Source organism: Rhea pennata, chromosome 5, assembly GCF_028389875.1.
Source record: "Rhea pennata isolate bPtePen1 chromosome 5, bPtePen1.pri, whole genome shotgun sequence".
In the NCBI taxonomy this organism is placed as follows: Eukaryota; Metazoa; Chordata; class Aves; order Rheiformes; family Rheidae; genus Rhea; species Rhea pennata.
Genome location: NC_084667.1, coordinates 5,972,644 through 5,994,283, shown reverse-complemented (window position 1 = coordinate 5,994,283; position 21,640 = coordinate 5,972,644). Strand labels below are relative to the sequence as shown.

General features: G+C 38.5%; 1 protein-coding gene across 3 annotated transcripts in view; it reads right to left on the bottom strand.

Annotated features, from left to right (window-relative positions):
- The window catches only part of PRKD1 (protein kinase D1), a 141,655-nt gene that overhangs the window by 29,184 nt on the left and 90,831 nt on the right, over nt 1-21,640 (bottom strand). For 2 of the 3 annotated variants that reach the window (XM_062576006.1, XM_062576008.1), the window contains exons 4-7: nt 20,981-21,141; nt 18,074-18,097; nt 5,189-5,399; nt 3,413-3,490 (exon numbers count right to left, since the gene is read on the bottom strand). In XM_062576006.1, the coding sequence (XP_062431990.1) occupies nt 3,413-3,490; nt 5,189-5,399; nt 18,074-18,097; nt 20,981-21,141 (474 nt within the window). The remainder of the gene's footprint in view (nt 1-3,412; nt 3,491-5,188; nt 5,400-18,073; nt 18,098-20,980; nt 21,142-21,640) is intronic. The other variant, XM_062576007.1, reaches the window with a different exon arrangement.

Here is a 21,640-nt window from a genome sequence, read left to right as displayed (position 1 = left end):
ATTAAAAACTGCCAAAGTCAAGGCAGAATTTCTTATCCATGGACTTCTATTCAAACACTCTATACTCATTAGCTTTATTTCTGAGATCTTCTGGCAGATTTTCTATACAGCTTGAATGTTGTGTGCAGGCTTGATGGCTGTTGGCAGGCTCCAGCTGCAAACTGATGCTAGAACAGCAGTAATTTCAAAACTAGGAATTTTGTATTATGATGATGACATGACCGTGAGCTATTGAAATAACTCCCAAGACAATTACTCATAATGTGAACTATATTTGGGGGAAAAGAGGCTATTTCGTTTGTACTAGTGTAAGGCTGCACAATATGGCACAGTAATCCCTGCTATTGAGATAACATTCCCTACCTTTATAAAGGGAATAATAGATAAACATCAAAAACTCCAATGTAATATAGCAAAGAAAAAACATGAAGATTGGACTTAGTCTGGCTACGGAATTACAAGAAATAATAATTGGACATGAACAGAAAGAAGACATCAAGTTTACCACCCTGTTCTCTAAGATTAAGCTGTCCTTCCTCTCACAAGTCAAGAGAATGAGGAAAATACTGCACTAATTTTGCTTTTGGTAAAATAAGAACAATTTCTAGACATAAACTATTTGACCCTGGCAGAGTATTAAGAGTATCTTCCAACAATAAATTTAATAATATATTGTTTACATTTAAATAAACTATCCAAGATTGGAGACATATAAGCAAGATCGAAGTAAGAAATAACTTTTACTGTTTTTCTGTTTGCGAATGGATTTATCTGGAAAAGAGAAAGAAAGAGAGCATTTCAAACTAATTAAGCTAAGGACTTGCATTATGAAAAGAAACAAGAAGATTTTTGTTGAAACTCAACCTGCCGTTATACAGCCTGTGATCCAACATGTCAAAATCATGGAAAGACAGCACTGGCTGTCCTAGGATACCCGCACTGCTTCGGGAGCTGTGCGGGGAGCCATGCGCAGCAATCTGAAGCAAGGTAAAATCACACGATGTAAGTTATTGATGTATGACAGAGACACATTATACTTCCTCTCTAGCAGAAGCAGTCATGAATGTCATTTACTACACAGGGCTCTCTCCTTGCTATTCCTACAACACATTTTTTAATCGCTATTTATAATAAACCCACAACCACTTAAAAATAACCTCCCACATTTAGTGTTTAATGTGTTTATTAATGAGATCGTACTTGGAATTTCACTGCTTCAGTTCTGCCTGCACTTACTATTTTGGGGAAGATGTATCACAGAGCAGATGGACAGGGTGGCAGATATTGTATTTTATTTATTAACATAGAAAATACTGTGAACTAAATTTCTGTAAAAATAAAAATGAGATACTAGAATGCAACTGCCTATGATAATTCTAAGGGCTCTTTATCACTCATCTAGGACATGCAATAAGGAATTTTACTATGCATATAACTTGGTGGTAGAAATCTCACTAGTTATTGGGGAAAAGCCAAATTCTATAAATTGTAAGAAGGAGAGCTCGAAGGGCCTAGGCACCGATTCTAGAGAGTTGCACCAGAGGAAACTTAACACATTCTAAAATCCTGCCTGGAATCGGTGTTCTCACCACAAGTGGCTTTGCACAAGCTTTCCTCACTCAGCTCTTCCCACCGAGAAACCATTACTCCTCATCAGCCCAGCATCAGATTCATGTGTAGGAGGCAAGTCAGCAGAAACGGCATGTTACTTTTGGGGGAAAGGAGGGGAGGAAAGGAGGCAGGGTGTTGGAAGGATGAACTGCAGCTGTCTCAGATGGAAAGAAGGAACTTTAAGGAGTAATTCAGAAAGAAATGTAGATTTTGTTCATCTAGTCTAGTTGCCCAGAAATAAGGATTGTCTTCCTTTCTTCTCTTAATGATTTTCTCCTTTTGATCAATATTGTTTTGCATTGCTCTCTCAAACTGAACCTAAAAAGCGTGTAGTAAGAATTTTGTAATTTAGACTCCATGACTTTCTCTGACTCTGCAAATCTCTACACTCACAATTACTGCAGCATCAACAAATAGAGGCTGGGATGGAAAACGTAGCTCTGCAGAAGAAAAGAAGAAAGAAAGGAAGAAAGGAAGAAAGGATTCTTCCTTTTCAGACCTACTCAAGATTCTTACCAGGAAAACTCTGCACTGTTATTAATGAAACTAACACATCCTAGCATATTTCTAGGTCTTGGATTTGAGAATCAAGCCACATTCTTCCTTGTATAAGCATCAGTACTTGTAATCCTGAAGAAATAATTATGTTATAGAACAGTTAATGGAAAAGTGGTGTAAAGATTAAAATATATATATATACACACACTAGTGACTCCAAGAGTCCAAGACTCCACAAGGTTTGAGGTATATCACAGAGGATGTTTTTCAGTAGGAGTGCAACATCTACCTTCCAGAGAATCAGGCATCTTATCACGCTTCAGGTTGGATACTCAGCATCCGAAATGCTTTTGCCTATGTTAAGTGCCATTAAACAGATTTTTTTTTTTACTTACATATTCATACTACTACAGAAAATATTAGTTAACTTTCATAATTTTGGAAATTCTTATCTCTGTTCAAAAACTAGATCATGGATTTTAAGATTGAAAAACGATATCTAATAAAGCTGTGATCAATACTTCATTAACCTCAGAAGCAGTTCAGGTGACAACTTAATATCGTGATATGCATTAGATACTGAATACATTATGACATTTCTCATTCCCTTATCACATAGGAAAGTGACATTTTCAAGGCAATCAACAACTCGTCTACAACCACTCTTTTTTTCTCCTGTACCGTCTGTCAAGCCTACCCATACATTCCTATACTTGACACAAAATCGACACACATGCCTGGGAAAATGGGCAGATATTCAAGTTTTCATTGCTGGCAACTGATACAATTACTTTCATGCCAAAAGGAAGAGGTGGAATTCTTTCCTGGAGGACTTTTCCAGTTCTTCCAGGTATACATTTCTTTTCAGGAAGGTTATCCTAAAACAAACACTATTTCCCTTCCCAAATTAAAACAACTATTTTGGAGTTGCAAATGCCAGGTGAATGCCAACATCTAATGCCTGTGGCTTCTGGGGTTATTTTGGCATACTACAAGCTACAGCCCACCTTCACCCAAACATTTCTCCTGCTGCAATCACCCACCTGCTCCACCTCTGTGGCACAGCTGAGCCTGCCTTTCGGAGCTATCTATTCCGGAGGGACGTGTGCTGACACGATGAGGTACGAACCATTAACGAGGTTCCTCCCACACTTCATCTTCAACGTACAATAGAAATACCACAGAGGAAAAGCCACTCCCAAACAAGGGAAAAACATATCTTTGCAACGTCATGCTATTAAATTTCTCTTTTATGGAACTGGTGGTTTAAACAGTGATAGAGAGGCTTGTTAAAGCAACTCACCTCCATTAATGGCAACTTCCCCCAGGCAGTTATTGGGCACTTTAGGAGCACAGCGTTTGTGGCAGTTGAACCTACAGTCTGGGAAGAAAGAGAAATACAGCAAAATTGTTTCTCCTTTTTCTGCCACACAATTATATTTTTGCTGCTATCCAGCCTTTGAATGTCCAGCCTCATCTTTGCAGCTAGAGAACCAGACCAGGCTGCAGTGCATCCGCTGCAGCTTAAAAACCTGACTGCATCTCAAATGTCGGCGACTGAAAACTGAGGCAGCAGGATCTTAGACGACAATCACAACTGAGAAGACATCTCTTCCTTACATCACTACAGGCTCTTCATTTGGCGGTTTTAGCTTGCTTTTAGCTCAGGGCTCCTTCAGTACTTTCTTTCTTTCTTTTCCAGGTATTTTCACTTCAGTCTGCCTTCTTTTCTTTGCACATCAATAAATAGCACTTTTCTAGATGTCATTTAAACTGTTTTCTTTTGGCTTAGGGAACGTATTCTGCTCAAGCCAAGAGCAGTAACATATTAACACAGCTGGGAAAGCAAAGAGTCAGGAAGGATAAAATATACTAGGGATGTAACTTGTAATTATTTAACTTTAGATTGATTCAAAAGCCAGAGATACAGCCATGCCAAATTCCAGGTAAATATTATTTTTAAATCTGGTTAATATTTGCTTATGTCACTGAAATTCAAAGTGAACTGAAACAGATGATGCTTTTATACAGATCTTGCTTTAGTGAAATCACATCAGAATCACACTCTTAAGTTAAAGTAATGCAACTTTGAATTTTTGCAGGGCATTAGTTTAAGGCATCCGTGCTGATAAATATATACTGGTTAGCACTGTATATATACTGATGAATTTTATGAAAGTTATTCTTTATTTCAAGAAAAAGTGTTTTTAAGGACCTGCTGGCCAAACATCTGCTAACATCGTAGCATAGACAACACTTTGTATTTATAGGCATTCCAGCTGGCTAGGGTGAACCAGTAGTCCTGGCTACCATCTGAACAGCTTCAGCTATTCAGCTTCAGCTCCCAGTAAGGACATTTAAAATCAAAGTAGGCAGAATGTATTGAGAGACACGTTTTTATGTTCTTATATAAGCTCCTTCTTAATTTCCGTTATGTCCCACCTTCAAAACTCTGAGTTGCTGAGACTCATGCTCTCGCTTCAGTTCGAGCATACGGCTTCGCAGACTGAAAACAAGGAAGATTAAGAATACGGTGCTACGTGTTAGCTATTCTGCCATAACTGCCTGTGTGCATGCTCTTCCCTACTGCCAAATGTAAAATAATTTACCCCCAAATAACAAAGATGTGTGCTGCCTCAAAGGTACCCCAGGGTAAGAAGAGTCATGCAGCCAACTCCTGTAGAACCAAAATTATTGTAATTTTAATCCCAGCTTAATCCAGTGTAATTTTTTTTGTAAGTCTACACCAAGGTATTTAGTGAAGAAATCTTGAGCAATGTTACACAGTAACTACTTAGATGCTAATCTGCTGATTTTAAATATATTGAGCTTTTATGTTCTTAAAGTGAGTTTACTATTTGATTCCTGTAAATTGCTAACATGAGTAAGAAAAGCCAATCAAGGTACCAGCAAAGAAATAAGCTTAGCATATTTTAATCTTAAGACATACTCATAGTTTTATGTAAATCATGAAGTATGGATAACGAAGATAAAGACTGTGAAAAATTATTTCACTATTAAAATTCTAATTTATTTCAGGTTGTAAAGTGTCATTCAGCACACCATTGATCACACTCACCTTTGCACTGCAAGCCCTGTCTAAAAAGCCCTTTGAGAAGCTTCTTACAGTACTGGCAAACTGTTGGGCGTGTGTAAGAGTGGATGACGAAAGTGTGAGGCACTTTAACCTTGGAAAGTAAGATCTTGTCGAGCTGAATAGGTCGCCCAATGTAGGACTGTGAGTTTGATCTCTTCTCTCGCCCAGTGAATGATTCCGACGGTGTCTTTTGCTGTAAAAGGCATTAAAAAAATCTGAGATAATCACGGCTTATTCATAGTTGCTTCAAGAATAGTAGATCATCTGTCATAAAAACTATTGCTTCTACACTAATAGAACATGCAACATACCATTCCAGTTTTTCAAAAGCAGGCTCGGAGAGGGGTATCAAATGATATCTCTGCCAACGCTCGTATCGTACATTTCGTGTTATATAGGTCTAAGTTTTTCATTTAAAAATAAATTTTGTGACAAAATGAAAATATTAACTAAAAATTTATCTAAGAAGTGTTTTGATTTCCAATAATGTAAACCCTCTTATATTTTCTGTTTAACCCAAAAGCAATTTTGAAAGACAATATTTTGTGCAAACATTAAAAGGAAAATGATTATCTTGATCTACATACGTGTAAGTTTTTGACAGAGACTAGATCAGTATTTTCAATCACCTTTATTTATAATTTTTACTATCACTAACCTTATTGTATTTAGATTATACATGATAGACCAGAATAGGTATTTTAATATGTTTGTAGAAACATGTATGGAGTGAGAAACACACACTCTAAGGTACGGCGTCAAAAGAATTCCTGAAAGAAGTGAGTTACGCTATTTGTTAGCTAAATTAATTCCAATGTGAATATGATAATTACAGCAGAAAATGACTGACCCAGAAAACTGCCTCCCGCTAAGACCTGCCCTTGAGAGACAAGCAAACTACACTCACAGTGAAGACGGGAAGAAGAAAATAAGTGACAAGATGCAGCTTGATCATTTAAAACTCAGCATGTTGCCTATCATTTGGACGAGACCTGGTAACTAAAAGCTAGAAAATGAGTTATTCGTTCTCTAGTGAAGCTGAAGCTTCAGACTGGACTAACTTGATAAGCTGTTTTGTTTCATACTACTGATGCTGCAGCAAGTTCTCCCCATCTGAGATGACTGATTATTATCATTCCTTGGTCACCAAAACATAGCAACACATCTCTACATGCTTCTGTCTGAGACTCTTGGAGTAAACGGGCCTTTGAAAGTAAGTCACTTTGATGGTAGAACTAAGCAGTTCCAGGCTTTGCCTTCGCAGGGTATTTGCCAACCAAAAAAAAAGTTTCTCCCTTCTGAAAACCAGAGTTTTCTCACTGTGAACAGCAAAAGCTTTCTTTTGATTATGCTGCAGAACTATCTGTCTTTCCAGAGCAGCATATGTGATAGATTTGCTGAACATTAGAGCTATCATGCTAATTCACAACAATCCCAACATCACATGCTTATTTATTTTATACATGCACTCCTGTCAATCCAAGAATACACAAAATCCAGTTATGTATGATCCCCATAAATGAACTAGATTGAAACAAGTGCGGCAAAAGAAAGCATCTATCTTTATTATTGCAAAAGGTACTAGAAAAGGCACAGGTGAATACTTTGATATTAAGTATTTACTTCTCAAATTTTAGCTCTTCGTGCTCTGCAAAGCAGTTACACATATGAAAAAAATGCTCTCAGTTTAGGATTATACTTATTTGATATCTTTCAAGGAGTAACACTGCCTGCTTAATATTTCCAAGGCAGATTGTACTAAGTCTCATGAAGCCAACATGAACAGGGCTTTGGATGGGAGAGTAGAAGTGCACTGAGAAGGGCAGAATGGGTGACATGGGCAGCACAAAATCACCTTGGGTAAACTACCTGCAAATAACACAACTGGCACAACCCAGCGCTTCTGGAAGAGAAAAAGGTCAGAGAAGGAGCCAGCTCAGTCCTCTCAGGCTTCTCGTGTATGGAGGACAGGGACAATTTTGATCCAGACTGATACTACCTGAATATTAATGCAATGCCTTGCACTAGTCATTCATCCCTCAGCCCTGTACTAGTCACATATTTAGCTCTGAATCTACAGGACAAAAACAGTTATATGTGACATATTACATTTTGATATAAGTATTTTCTTTCTGAAGACAGCAATTCTTAAAGGTTTGCCTTAACTCTAACCTGTCATCACTAAGGCATTAGTCTCAGTACATTTCTATCTTTATTTTGAGGACTTTTCCCATGTAGTGACACCACTCCTTTCAAACATACTTTAATTGAAAAGGATAGATGGAACAGAGTAAGCATTTCTAAGGGGAAACAGTTATATTCAGTTTGTTTTCATTATGTCACTGCAAGTAGAGCTCTCTCTTGATAAGCTTACTCTTGTTTAAAGTATGAATGATCCAACCATCTCCTAACATCATGATGTCTCTTAGGGCCCTGCCTAATATCACCTAAAGTAAATCTGTTTCGTATTGTCATTCTTTGCTCTTGATTTCCAAATTATTGCCAAATTCATACTTATTTGGGAAACTAAAAAATGCTAAAAGCGTTATAAAAGTCCAAATAACTTACATCCAGTTACCTCATGTTCAAATGATTTTAACAAGCTAGTTTGGCAGTTCTTCTCATTGAATGCCTTGCAGGTTTATAAACTTCAGTAGTGTTGCTCAAATGTACCGAGAGTCATCCTAGGCACTTTTATGAGCAACAGGCTTCTCCACAGCAGTGGCTGTGACCACTGAGATGGGCGGCCTAGAGGTCTGATCAAATCTCAGGTGGGCATATGGGGTTGGGACGTATTATTTGCTATATTTGTTTCCTTCTTCAATTTGCTGAAGAGGTTTCCAGTTTTGATGTGCCAGTACAGGCTTCCGAATTGTTCTGAGAAAAAGGTAGGACAAAAAGCGAATCCTATGTGCTACACATTGACTCTGATCAAAGACAAATCCTTACTGAAAAATAGCTCTGCAGCAGTTACGCATCACGGCATCAGCCTTGGTCACATACCTAGTTACCATTAATAGAGCTTTTGTACTTTTGGTTATTAAACTTGTGTTTCTTGTAAAGTTCTACACATCACAGCACAGTTAGTAATTTCTGAGATTTACTTCAAGTCATGCCTCACACGCTGCTGTGAAACGCAAGGGGATAGGTGATCAATTACATTTTTGCTAGTAATACAAGCGTTCTCTACAGTTCAAGTTGTAGTGGATTCAAAACAAAGGTAGACTATTGGAAGGCCTAAAGTAGAAAGTCGACTGACTAGACTGGTCCCTACCTTAATTTTATTAGCATGACTTTAATATTCAAAATGTTGCTGACATTTCTGTTAATCTACAGAGAATGCATAGCAAGCTCAAAAATGAACAACAATTTCATCACCTTTATCTCCAAATAAGTGAAAAAAATAGGTAGGCCTAAGATCGCTCAGACAAACTCTTTGTAGAACATCATTGTTGGCTTTGTCTATTCACAGTCCTATTTACAGAAAAAAGATATTTCAGCTTCTTTTTTTTGTCATTCGGCAGTCACTGGACTGCAGAATAGCAGTATAGCACACTGTGCAACACACTAGCAATTTGTAATTCACAGTGTCTTCAGATCAAGTAAGTGGTAAAGTTGAATGTCACCTTCTCCCACGCTAGACAAGATGTCGACAGGCATGGATCTGCTCTCCCTCCTGCTCCTGCATGTCCAGGCCTGACATGACGGACTCCCACTCTTCCCCTCTTCTGGCCTGAGGCAACGTTACTGTCTGCTTTTTCTCACTCCAGTAAGTAGTAAGAGAAGGTAAACTGGGTGAGAACAACCATGGCAGCAGCAGCCAGAGCGGTCACCCCACCAGTGATCAACTGATTAGGATCTATGTTGTCCATGATGAGCATCTCCTCACAATACTACACCATCAATATCTCAGTATCTCTCAGCTTTAATTTCCAGTACTGCCAGCATAAGGCAGATAAGAACACAACAGGAAGCTGAGAAGTCTGGACTTCTTCAGAGAGAGGTCCAATAGAGCAAAAATATCAAGGACTGCTCTTTCCTACCAACAGTATTTTGCATTTGACCGTAACGCAAAAGGACTCTTTCTGCTGCTGGAGATTAGCAATTGTCTGTCACAATTTAAAGTCCCTGAAAGAAAAGGGAATTATCCTGTTTTCACTATAAAAGCAAGGATCCCTTCCACAAAGCACCTTCTTCTTCAGCTGGTGTGCTTGGTTTGTTAGAAAGATAGATTAGTTTTTCCTGGTAGTCAGCCAGCGCACTGACTCAGCAAATCTGGAAGCTTCCCAGGAAATGATTGCTTAATTGGATTACACCATGGAAACTAACAGCCTGTGCTGCTCCAAACACTAAACAGTCCTTTATAACAATCGTCCTAGCAAGGTATTCTACATTTTAACAGATCAGAATATAATTTTCCAAGTGACTAACAAACACAAAGCATGTGCAGATATTTAACTGCATGGATGTCTAATTAAGGCAGAGAAACTGCTCACGCCCAGAGACTTCAATTCAGTTATGCCTTAAACAACAACAATATCAAACAAACTACAGTTTTGGCTTACTTTTGAAATACCTTTTTTTTTTCCTCCAAGAAGGGAGAGATGCCAAACTTTTCTCCAACATGAGCCGTTCTGCTTATCTCTTGTTTTTACTAGCTGACGTCTTGCCCCTCCTTCCTGTGCAATTTCCTCCATTGGTAGGAATGCATCAAAGCTCCTCCATGCTTATTTTGGGGGGCCTTGTTAAAAGCCACTCAAGAACACACCCACTTGTGTCTACGTCTGGCAGAAGCACAGAGCCGCTGTACAGAACCTTGCCAGTGCAAGGAGGAGACAGTCCTCCACATGGTTCCTACCCAACGCTAAAAAATCCCTCAGCGGGAGATTTTTCACGTTGTCCAAATCCTCTTCCTTACAACACAGAATTAAGAAACCTGAAGACATACTCACTGCCTGCCAATGGATTGATTCAGTTGTTCTCTTGCCTGGCTGAGGCTGACTGTCTTCCAGCACCACCACTTCCATCCCTCCCGGGTAGAGAAAGCAAAGAAACCTTAGGGAGGTGCTGAAGGGACTAATGAGAAGCACTGGATGGAGAACTGGCCTTTTAGGAACAGAGACAGGAACAGCCCTCCAATCCAACCGCACAGACCAGCCTAAAACATAAACCAGACTGCTCTGTCCCTGACTCATTTTAATAGGTTTCAATGGTCCTACTGAAAATCTCCCAGGGATTCTGATAAATGTTACTGGAAGACTTTGCATTTCTAGAGGAGTCAGAACAGAAAAGCTTTATTTTTGCCATTTGATCATCTTATTTCAAATTATGCTTCCAGAATCACATTCAAGTCAATAAACTTCACCCAAAATAGTACAGGCTGTACATCCTATACTTTCCTCAATATACATTTTTTCCAAAACTGTTCACAAAGAAATACTGATCTTTTGCAGGCTTAATTTTATAAAATGTATCATGGAATTGTTCCTGTACATCACACTGAATTTTCTAGTCAAAAACTACACAGGTGTTTCTACATTTTTGAGTGTTTGCTGAAACAAAAGAAACAAATTTATTTACTTGGACAAGTGAGACTAATTTTATAAATATATGTATATACACACATATACACACACACACACACACACACACATACACATACATATAATATATATATATATATACACACACATAGGGCTAGATTTTATATATACAGGGCTAGATTATATATATATATGTATTTATAAAATCTAGCCCCGTGATGTTTCATTTTCAGTGTTGCATACTTGCTGTAACATGTATTTCTTTCCTATCCTGAAGGCAGATGATAAAGCCTTAATATGTTCATGTACACATTTTTCACAGGAACTTACTGTTAAATGAGGTGCTATATATCCATGTCACCACAGGAACTACCATGTTTTTTATGCAGTGCAAATGTTAACTTTCTTTTACAAACTAAATGATGTGACTGTAACTTAACAGTCAGGAAAAAAAAAATTCAATTAACCATAGTGAAATATCACACTTAAAACTTAATCAAGTGTGTTGTCTTTTGAGGCTTCTTGCACTCTTCTCTTGAAGGCAAATGTCCTGCAAGAACCATAATAAGGATAGCTACGGTCTGAAAAAACACTTAAACGAACACATCAAAGAACTGACTCCAGTACAATCTGCTACCATTAAACCATCCGCAGATGGAAATTATTATGTACCCTGCACCTCCCGCTCAGACATCAACGCCAGCAAACAGTGGTTTGAATGCTCTGTCTGTAACCTGCTTTATTTTGTAAAAGAACAAGAAACAATTACTGGCTTTCAGCAGTAGTTATGTGACTACATTAACTTCTCAGGCAGAGTCAGGGATTTCCCAGAACAAAAGCACTTTGTTGGCAAAGGAGCTGCTAGTGACTGCAGCCGTATAAGGACTTATGCAGAATGAAGCTTTTTTTCCTGCATCTCACAGACATAATTTTTGCAACAATATTAGGTTTAGTTTGCTCTTCAATAGTGTGTTTCATTATTTTAAGTATAATAATTTTAAGTAATGAATGATGTTAATGTACGTATCTTGCACTCCTAGAATGGCCACACTGTAAGCGAGGCTCAGCAGCTCGGTAGTGCCTACTGTATAGAACTAATAACAAAAAAAAGACATACCATGATACAGAAGTGGTGTAGCCAAGATAAAACATAAGATAAAACACTTTAGAGAATCATCATATAATTCTGGATCACACTATCAAGTAAGACTACTACCATTTTTTTTGTTATCTGTGTAAATGTGTTTCATCTAACCGGCATTATCTCCACAGCAGAGATAATCAGCAGCCGGTTTTGCTTACTGAACAGCCAGTTGTTTGAAAAAAGACCTGTAATGGACAGCTGAGGTCTAGAGAAACCAGCTTGATGAGGCTGGGCGACAGGGAGGCAGTTGTGGGGCATGAGGATGTTATCAGTGTACAAAACTAAAGTTAAGTATTAGAAGGGAAAGTGTCACTGAACGAGTATAGAAAATCTTTGAAGGTTTACTCAGAATACAAACACTAGGTTCTTGAAGCATTTCAGAAGACACAGTGCCAAGGTGAAGGAAATTGCAGAGAGGTCAGGAAAGTAAAATGCGTACCGCAGGGGCTTGAGGTCTTTTTTTTTTTTTTCTTTTTTTTTTGAAGATATGTGCAAACACTTGTGCTAGTACTCAGAAACCAGAAACTATGAAAACTGCTTTGAGCATATGTTTGCTTAGGCATAGCGTGCACGCCTAAAGAATTCCTACAGCCACAGTGCCAGAGTATCTATGAGACCTCAGTTTAAGCTGTGGAGACTTCGATGAAGGACTGTAGGCTGATAACTATTAGCTCAAACTCTCAGAAGTAGGTTCTGGACCCTTCTCAGCTTCTTTGGGCTGAAGGCACTTAGTGTATTCAGCAGCTGGACCTACTCCCAGCAACTGGTGAGCTGCCAGCAGAGGAGGAAGGGCACACAGGCAAAGCTTCACTAGATCTTTAAGAGTCCAGAGCTATCCCAAGAGTAGAATGTCCTTCTTATGAAAAAAACAGAGAATCTAAGTATACTTGGTAATTATTTGAGGACAAGAATAACTTAAGCCTCTCTACTCTTCCAAGCTGAAGAACCAAATACTTATAAAACTTTTTCAGGAGATTGGGGTTTCCCAAGAAGCTGCTTTCAAAAAACATCTCTACACATGGCACATACAAAATTGCAGGAAATGCAGACCTTAAGTTGTTTACCATTTTCTCTTCTAGCTATCTGCCTGGATATTTGGTTAAGGTGCAAAATGGATATAATATCCAATACTTCCCTAAATATACACCTTTTAACTTAAAATAATTGTCTCAATCATCATTTTGATCTCATCTAGCTATGATGAACTTCCAAAACTACCATATTCGGGCACTGAGAGCTGAGAAGCTTTAAAATAATTTTAATTGCTGCATTCATAATATTCCTATGCAATTAAAAAAACCTCACATCTTTGTCAGAAGTAACGTACTATGTCAGAACTTTTAATTCTCAAGACTAGCAACAGGCTACATTCCTGTTTCTATTTAAACAAGAACAACTACATCCGATTATAAGCTGAAATGCCATCCATAGCAATAGTATTTTGCACATAAAGCAGCAATATTTTCTGGTATACCCAGGCAACTATACACCGATCAGCCCCACCTCCGTCCCCGGAAAGGTGGTGGAAGAGCTCATTCCGGATGTCATCTCCAGACATATGGAGGAAAAGAAGGTGATCAGGAGTAGCCAGCATGGATTCACCAAGGAGAGATCCTGCTTAACCAACCTGATAGCCTTCTGTGATGGAATGACTGGCTGGGTAGATGAGGGCAGAGCAGTGGACGTTGTGTACCTTGACTTCAGCAAGGCTTTTGACACTGTCTCCCATAACATCCTCTTAGAGAAGCTCAGCAAGTGTGGGTTAGCCGAGTGGACAGTGAGGTGGATTGAGAACTGGCTGAAAGGCAGAGCTCAGAGGGTCGTCATCAGTGTTGTGGAGTCTAGTTGGCCTCCGCCTGTGGCTAGTGGCGTCCCCCAGGGCTCAGTACTGGGTCCCATCCTGTTCAACTTCTTCATCAGTGACTTGGATGAGGGGACAGAGTGCCTCCTCAGCAAGTTTGCTGATGATACCAAGCTGGGAGGAGTGGCTGACACGTCTGAGGGCTGTGCTGCCTTTCAGAGAGACCTGGACAGGCTGGAGAGCTGGGCAGAGAGGAACCTCCTGAGGTTCAACAAGGGCAACTGCAGAGTCCTGCACCTAGGGAGGAATAACCCCAGGCACCAGTACAAGCTGGGGACTGACCTGCTGGAGAGCAGCTCTGCAGAGAAGGACCTGGCAGTGCTGGTGGATGACAAGCTGACCATGAGCCAGCAATGTGCCCTTGTGGCCAAGAAGGCCCATGGTCTCCTGGGGTGCATTAGGAAGAGTGTTGCCAGCAGGTCGAGGGAGGTGATCAGCCTCTCCTCAGCCCTGGGGAGGCCTCATCTCGAGTACTGTGCCCAGTTCTGGGCTCCCCACTACAAGAGAGACATGGAGCTACTGGAGAGAGTCCAGCGTAGGGCTACGAAGGTGATCCGAGGGCTGGAGCACCTGCCCTACGAGGAATGGCTGCGAGAGCTGGGCCTCTTCAACCTGGGGAAGAGAAGACTGAGGGGGGGATCTGATCAGTGTGGACCTGAGTACCTGAAGGGAGGGTGTCAAGGGGACAGGGACAAACTCTCTTCAGCTGTCCCATGTGACAGGACAAGAGGCAATGGGCAGACATTGAAGCACAGGAAGTTCTGCCTGACCTTGAGGGGGAATTTCTTCCCTGTGAGAGTGACGGAGCCCTGGACCAGGTTGCCCAGAGAGGCTGTGGAGTCTCCCTCTCTGGAGATGTTCAAGGCCTGCCTGGATGCAGCCCTGTCTACCATGCTCCAGGTGACCCTGCTGAGCAGGGAGGTTGGACTAGATGATCTCCAGAGGTCCCTTCCAACCTTACTGATTCTATGATTGTAGTTTTTTTAAACACAAAGGTAGTAACTCAGGACTCTTTAGAACTAAAGCAAAACCACTGAGCATAGTGGTTATTTTATTATCACAGAGCATACGTAAAACAAGTTGTAGATTAAGTAAATACTAGCTACATAGAGCATTTCATGAACTTTGATATGCTCAAAATTGAGCAAAATTGACTTTAAAAGAGAAAGATAAACTAAACAGATAGTGCACATCAGGGTAAGTATCAGAACTTTCCCAGTTTCATGGGTTTTTGGTATCATCATGAAAGTTCATCAGTTCATAAAACATGAAGCTCATGAATCTAGCAGAATTAGCTTCAGGTAGATTAAGGTATGCTTGGATCAAAGTATGAATTTAGTTTGTAAATAGGAGCCCATCTACCCTAATGCTTCCTTATTACAGCTGAAAATACTACTGAAAAAAAAATCTTAAAAAAAGATCTTTATATGGCATTCCTACACTGCAACAGTCACATCAGTCTGGCTTTTATAACCTAAGGTGTCTTCATATGGATGTAATCACCTCCATAAGACCTATTTATGTTGCTAAACTACCACTGCCACTACTACTACCATTGCCACTACTAAGAAATCCTACAGCACTTAGCGCCTGACAGCTATATGGACTACCACTATTGTATGCACAGCAATGTGTAATGTAGGTCATTTCCAAATTTACTTTCTGCATCCCAGAACATTTTAATTCAGATTCGGTTGAACTTTGAATTTCATAGATTGGTAATGCCTTAAGGACAAAAGGGAAATTTAATATTTTTTGTTTGGCTGTTCTTTATCTTTCATGAGTATTAATGTTTTAAATAATTGTCTGAAAGCAAGTTAACTAAATAGTACTATCTGTAGAATTAACTTAAAGTCATATTTTAATATTTAACTTTCAGTGTCAAGTTCACTTTGAGTTCTTGATTCTCAGTCTCTTCAGTGTGATGAAGCTAGAACACAGTGGTGAATCTGGCCCAATAATAATTAGTTTAAGCTTTATTTAAGATTGATTTAGTTCACAGGATGTATTTTAAACTTAAATGAATGATTTTAGTAACATCTTGATTTGGGGCTACAAAAACCTCCAAGCAGCACTCCCCAAAACAGCATAAGGATTTTTATTAAACAAACAAGGACATTGAAAAATAGGGATCGGAGCTTGGACAGGAATGCGCTTGTACATCAGTAGAGCATGCATGGATAACTAGGAGGTGACAGGACGAGAAAATAACTATGAGTAATATTAATTCAGAGTTAACTGGAGTGTCCACCCTCCAGAAGAAATATTAATTTTGCCCCGAGGAACTTCACTCCAATGGACTCGAATGTATCCATTAGCAAAGGACTCAGCTGCAGCTAAGGTTGGCTTAAGGCACAGACAAGGCTGCTCGCAGTTGTGACATCCTTCTTTAAACCTTCCCTGAGGGCTCCTGCTTTCCAGGCCAAGGAGTCCAGGAGGCAAACGAGCTCCAGAAGGACTGGAACGGGGAAAAGATGTGTTTTCTTCTAACTGCCCATGGAAAAGGAAAGCTTCACGGAGCGTGACTGTCTTAGTCAACAGAAATGAGGATTCGCTATTTCAGAGGAGTGAGAGAAAAGAGCTACTATATTAAGGGCTAGGTAGGAGGGAAGAAAGAGGAAAGAGCCATCCAGAACTTGAACCTATTCCCTCCCAGAGACTCTGCTGTCCTAGTTCTGCAAAATCACTTTTCCCTCTACAGCTAAGAAGCCTCAAGTCAACCCTGCATACAGTGAATTTAGAGAGGCAGTCAACACCTAATGTTTCATATTCTGTTAGGAGTATCTAAATGGCATTTCTAAATAAAATGATGTAAATTACTTTGTAAAAATTAATTACTAATTCTGTATCAAAAAGCATAATATGTAGATAACTATGTAATATTCCACTTACCTGTACCCTGTAAGACACAGCATTCATTTTTAAATGCAAAACTCAGTTAGTCTTTTTCTGAGAGATCATTGTCAATGTGTTTATAAAATTACCTTAATGCATCAACATTCATCACTTCTGGATGGAATGAATAAAATGTACCAAAGTAATGAAAACATTCATAACACAGAAATAAAATGGTGTTGTGTCATAATAATGTATTTTAAAGTAAAAATTTGACTGTAAAATATTTTCTGCTTTTGCAAAAGAAGCATCATTTTGTTTTTCCTCCAAATAATACCTATGTTTTTTTGAAGACTACTTTATTAACTATTAATTTAGTGTAATCCATCACTGTCTGGAATGATGGATTCATCATTTTTCAGACAGCACATACTTAGAATAAAGTTACGTTCAATATTACAAAGATTCTATTCTATATATATATATTTTTTAAGGGCATTCTTAGGTATGCTATAATAAGAACATATGTAGGAAGAAACAGTTACTTCTTTTAAAGAAATCAATATTTGGCCATGATAACCTTCAGCGCGGCATGACACAGTATTCCTCAGGTTAAGTATATAGTATTTATAAAAAGGAAAATATTTTCAAAGCCTACGGCTTTTCTCTGGTTGCATATCAAATATATGCTGCAAGGGAAAGATGCCAAATTTCACAGTTTCAAAAACTTTTGCAGCTTATAGCACTGAACAAACTTCTTTGGAAAAAAACATACTGAAAGTCAAAGAGGACAATCTTTGACATGTTGTATCCATTATAAAAAAACAGAAATATGGTTTTCTCTTTAAGATAGATTTGATACTCTTTATAGTTATAACTTAGTTGTACATTGATTTTTTTGTATTTTTTTTACTTTGAAAGAATTACAGAATCCTCAATTGATTTTATTGAATGCAATTGTATTTTCAAAAATAGCTACTGCACTGCACTATGATAAGTTCATCGCTAGTGAGTGCTGAAAGGTCAGACTTGTTCAGCTTTAAATAAAATGTTTATATTCTGTATTACTCCAACAAATTCCCAATGTTCTAAAAGTGAAGTTGAAATTCTCCTCCATTTTATTAGTGTACTAGCACCAATAAAAAAGGACAACGGTCAAAGCAATGACATCTACCATGTCTAAGAAATTAAAGTGCCACTTCTGAATCAAAACATTTTAAATTTAAGGGACTTTAGCTAATCTTACTGTTTAATATAGGCAGAACTATGACCTTCACTTTGGAATTTGGACTTTGTTTGGAGTTACACACCGGACATACTCTTTCTAAAGGAAAAATAAAACAAATGCCCTTGAGTTCTGAAGATCATAAAATGCGAATCCAAATAAATCTCTACATTTTTTTTTGTATTGATGCTAATTGATAATCCACAAAAGAGGATGTTTGTGACAGTATGATGGACAGTAGAGTAAATTTAGTACATACCTCATAGCCAGGGCTGACAGGAGACTGAGACAGGAAGTTGGAAAGCAGAAAAAAACAGAACAAGGAAATAAGAAAAAAAAAGACAGAAAATAATGTTACTTTGGAAGCAAGCACGAATGTGCTATTAATTCATAATTTCATTCTATGTTATAGAATAGAATGTAAAAGAAGTGCATTTGAGCTATGAAAGGCAGAAATCCGGGTTACCTAGCAGCCTCCTAGAATTTCATATTTTTAGCATTTCTCTTTGATGAGATGTACACTACTAATAAGTTAAGAAGGAAAAAAAGGATATTTTACTCTTTGGATCAATATTTTTAAACATAATCGCTAGCCCATTTTCAGCTCAAATGAAAGACTTCATTGGCTAACGCAGACATATTTATACCAAACTGAATCTATGTCCGTATACGGCAGGTCCATACGCAAGGATCATTAAAGTACCATTTGCAGGATTCCACACTATCCTGTCTCAGAGGTTTTTCAAGTGCTGTAACTGCGTAAGCAGAAAGACAATTCTCTTTTTCCAGCAGCCAGGCTTAAAAGAATTTAACACTGCAAGGTAAAGTCGGGTTCTTTCTGGTTCACACAGCATCAACAATAACGATCCTGAAATCGTAACTCTGTTAACAATTCCACCTACGAATCGTTTCCAGGAACTCATTCCTCCTCAACTGCTCTGACTCTACACAGTAAAGAGAGGTAAAAATAACATTTATTTTAGGCATATTTGAATAAGTGGCAGATCTCTGATTTAATTCAGCGACCCCACGCAGCAGTTCTGTTCCGTTATCAGTGAGTCGGTAAAGTGCTGTGCCAATAAAAACAATAATAATGAATGATGCAGTTTTGTGGACAAGGATGGTGTCGCTTAGTATATTCACACAGATGCTAGAAGAAGGAAACACATTCCAAAGTGCACGCTTTGATTGATACCACAGTATAAACCGCAATAAAACTTATCTCATGAGCACTGTGGAAGAATGGAGTCCAAAGGACAGGTTTGATATATGAGACCTGACAAAGCTTATGTACACTTAAAAAAGAAAAAAAGGAAAAGGAAAAAAAAAAAAAAAAAAAAGAAAAGAAAACTATTCAATAAGACAGAAAACAAGTATAAGCCGTATCTGAAATCAGTTCTGAAAAGTTGGTAAGTGCTGCCAGGACTTCCAGAAATAAAGGTGAAATCTGAAAGCTATCCGGTTCGTTTCTCTAGGGTTATGCCTGTGACCTTCTGTAAACATATTTTCTTTCTCTCCATGTGTGCACATGCGCACTAGCGTGTGTGTGTGCGTGTGTGTGCGCACGTGCACATATGTGATGTTCTGAACCATCAGCTCGGGCACAGCGATTACGACTTTTTAGAGGAGTATAGCCTGCAGTATACATGAAACCTCCTGCATTTCTTCACTGGAAAACTCTTACTGATAATTTTAACATTTCCAAAAGAAGACTTAAAATACATGTCTTTGCAAAACATATACTTAATTTAAAGACTGTATCAGCTACCAATAGAGTCCTACAGTTAAATTTCAAACTGAATTTTTTTTGCTATCTGGAAACTGTACAGTATGTGGTATCTATTTATACAGAAGATACATATCACCCATACAACCCTTTTAACCACAATGCCAGAAACAATTCAGAATGAGGACCAGGCTTCCTCATAATTTTAATTTGTATTGGCCCGAATAAGTCAGCATTTGAAAAACAAACTTCTGAGAAATACGAATAATCTATGAAGATTTGTTGCTACACTTTTTGCTGAACTTAAGCACTCTATTTATGCAGCTTTTCAATTAAAAATACAGCTTCATAATGCTAACCTTAATTTCCAAGTAGCTTTAGGTTAATGATAATCAGTAGCATAAGTACATAATTATGGTTCATAGATGGTACTGCATGTAACACTAGGTCTGCATCATTTCCTATACGGTCCTTTTAGTATGTCAAGTTTAATAAGTGTAATATTCTAATTGAGAGGAAAACAAGATAATATTTGTTGTGTATCCTTATAAATTCTGTCTTCTCTTTTACACTTTAAACTTTTCAAAACTTTCATTTGGGGTGTATTCATTTCTGTGCACATAGCATAAATTCTTAACTACTCAAGTAGATTATGACCAGGAGTATTAAAAGGAACAAATATTCCAAAGATTAAAAAGTACACATAGATCTGACTTATTCTAGTCAATAAACTGTATTCTCAGAAGACTTGTTTTCAGGATGGAAGACTGCATATACTATATAAGAGTACATACAAGTATACTTTTCAGGCACATGTGTGTACCCTGCACACCTGTATGTATGCACACATATATACAGATACACACACACAATGGTATATATATGTGGCATTTACCACAAAGCTCAGATTAAGGAAATAGTGGAGATTCCTCTTACCTCCTTCTGAACACAAAGAACCCAAAACATTCTCAAGAAATACTCTAAACACACCGGCTCAAAACAATTACCTGTGGCAGGGAATCGGATACAGTGGAATTTGCTTCAGAGCGTTCTCCTGAGGTCATTTCTTTGCTATATCATAAACCAGTGATTATAATGGTCTGACATAGAAGAAATGCAATTTCCAGTTCCAGAGAAGTCACTCTCCAACAAGGTGCAGCACCCATTAGCACAGCAGGCAATTTTGGACCTCCAAACTAACCTACTTCTTCAGAGTGGGAGAAGAACCCTGGGAGCACCAGAAGTGACAATTTCTCACGCATACCCTTAGCTACTGACCTCCGTGCTACATTAAGACACCTTTTCTCACTACAAAGCTTTATAATTTAAACAGCAGCCTCATCTGTAGTCTGTAACAGGCAAAATCAGATCCCACAGCATTAAATGCCCACGTTTCTCAACAGCAACACGCATTGCTTTTATAACCAGGGAATTCCATACCAGAAGAGCTTCATCTGGCGTGCTAGGTGAGGGCTCTGCAGAAACCGTCCGAACAGTGCTCAGTCCTGTTAAGGAAACGTTTGACAGACGCCTTTTACGCACACCACTGCAGTTGTTAGGGATTTTAAATGCACATCTCTTATGGTAATTCAGACCACATCCTGAAAAGAGAAATTTAAAACCATTTGAATATAGCTTATTACAAAAAAAAAAAAAAAAAAAAAAAAGCAAATAACGTTTTCCCAGTGGACAAAAATGACACCCTTATTTCTGCTGAAATTTTCTTCCTCAACTCTGCTGTTTGGCTCCTAAATGCTACTGGATTATAGGGAGATAATATCACACACTTCGGAAAGTTATATGTATAGTCACTGTTTATTCTTTGATTCTCCAAAACTCCGTGTTGTGAAGCACAGGAGGGTTCTGTGGTCCGTGGGTGGGAGCTCACGGAGGTCCGGCACACACAGTCCGGCAGGAGCCAAACCAGTTGTGGCAGAAGGAGAAAAGAAGATACCTAGCACAGCCTTCTAGGGACTGACAGCAATTTCGATTTAATTAACTAAATTAAACCGATATGGAATTAGACATAGGAAATAGGCTCAGGATAAGAGAAGTATAGATAAGACTCAGAAGATAACCCTTCCTTAAAAATACATATAG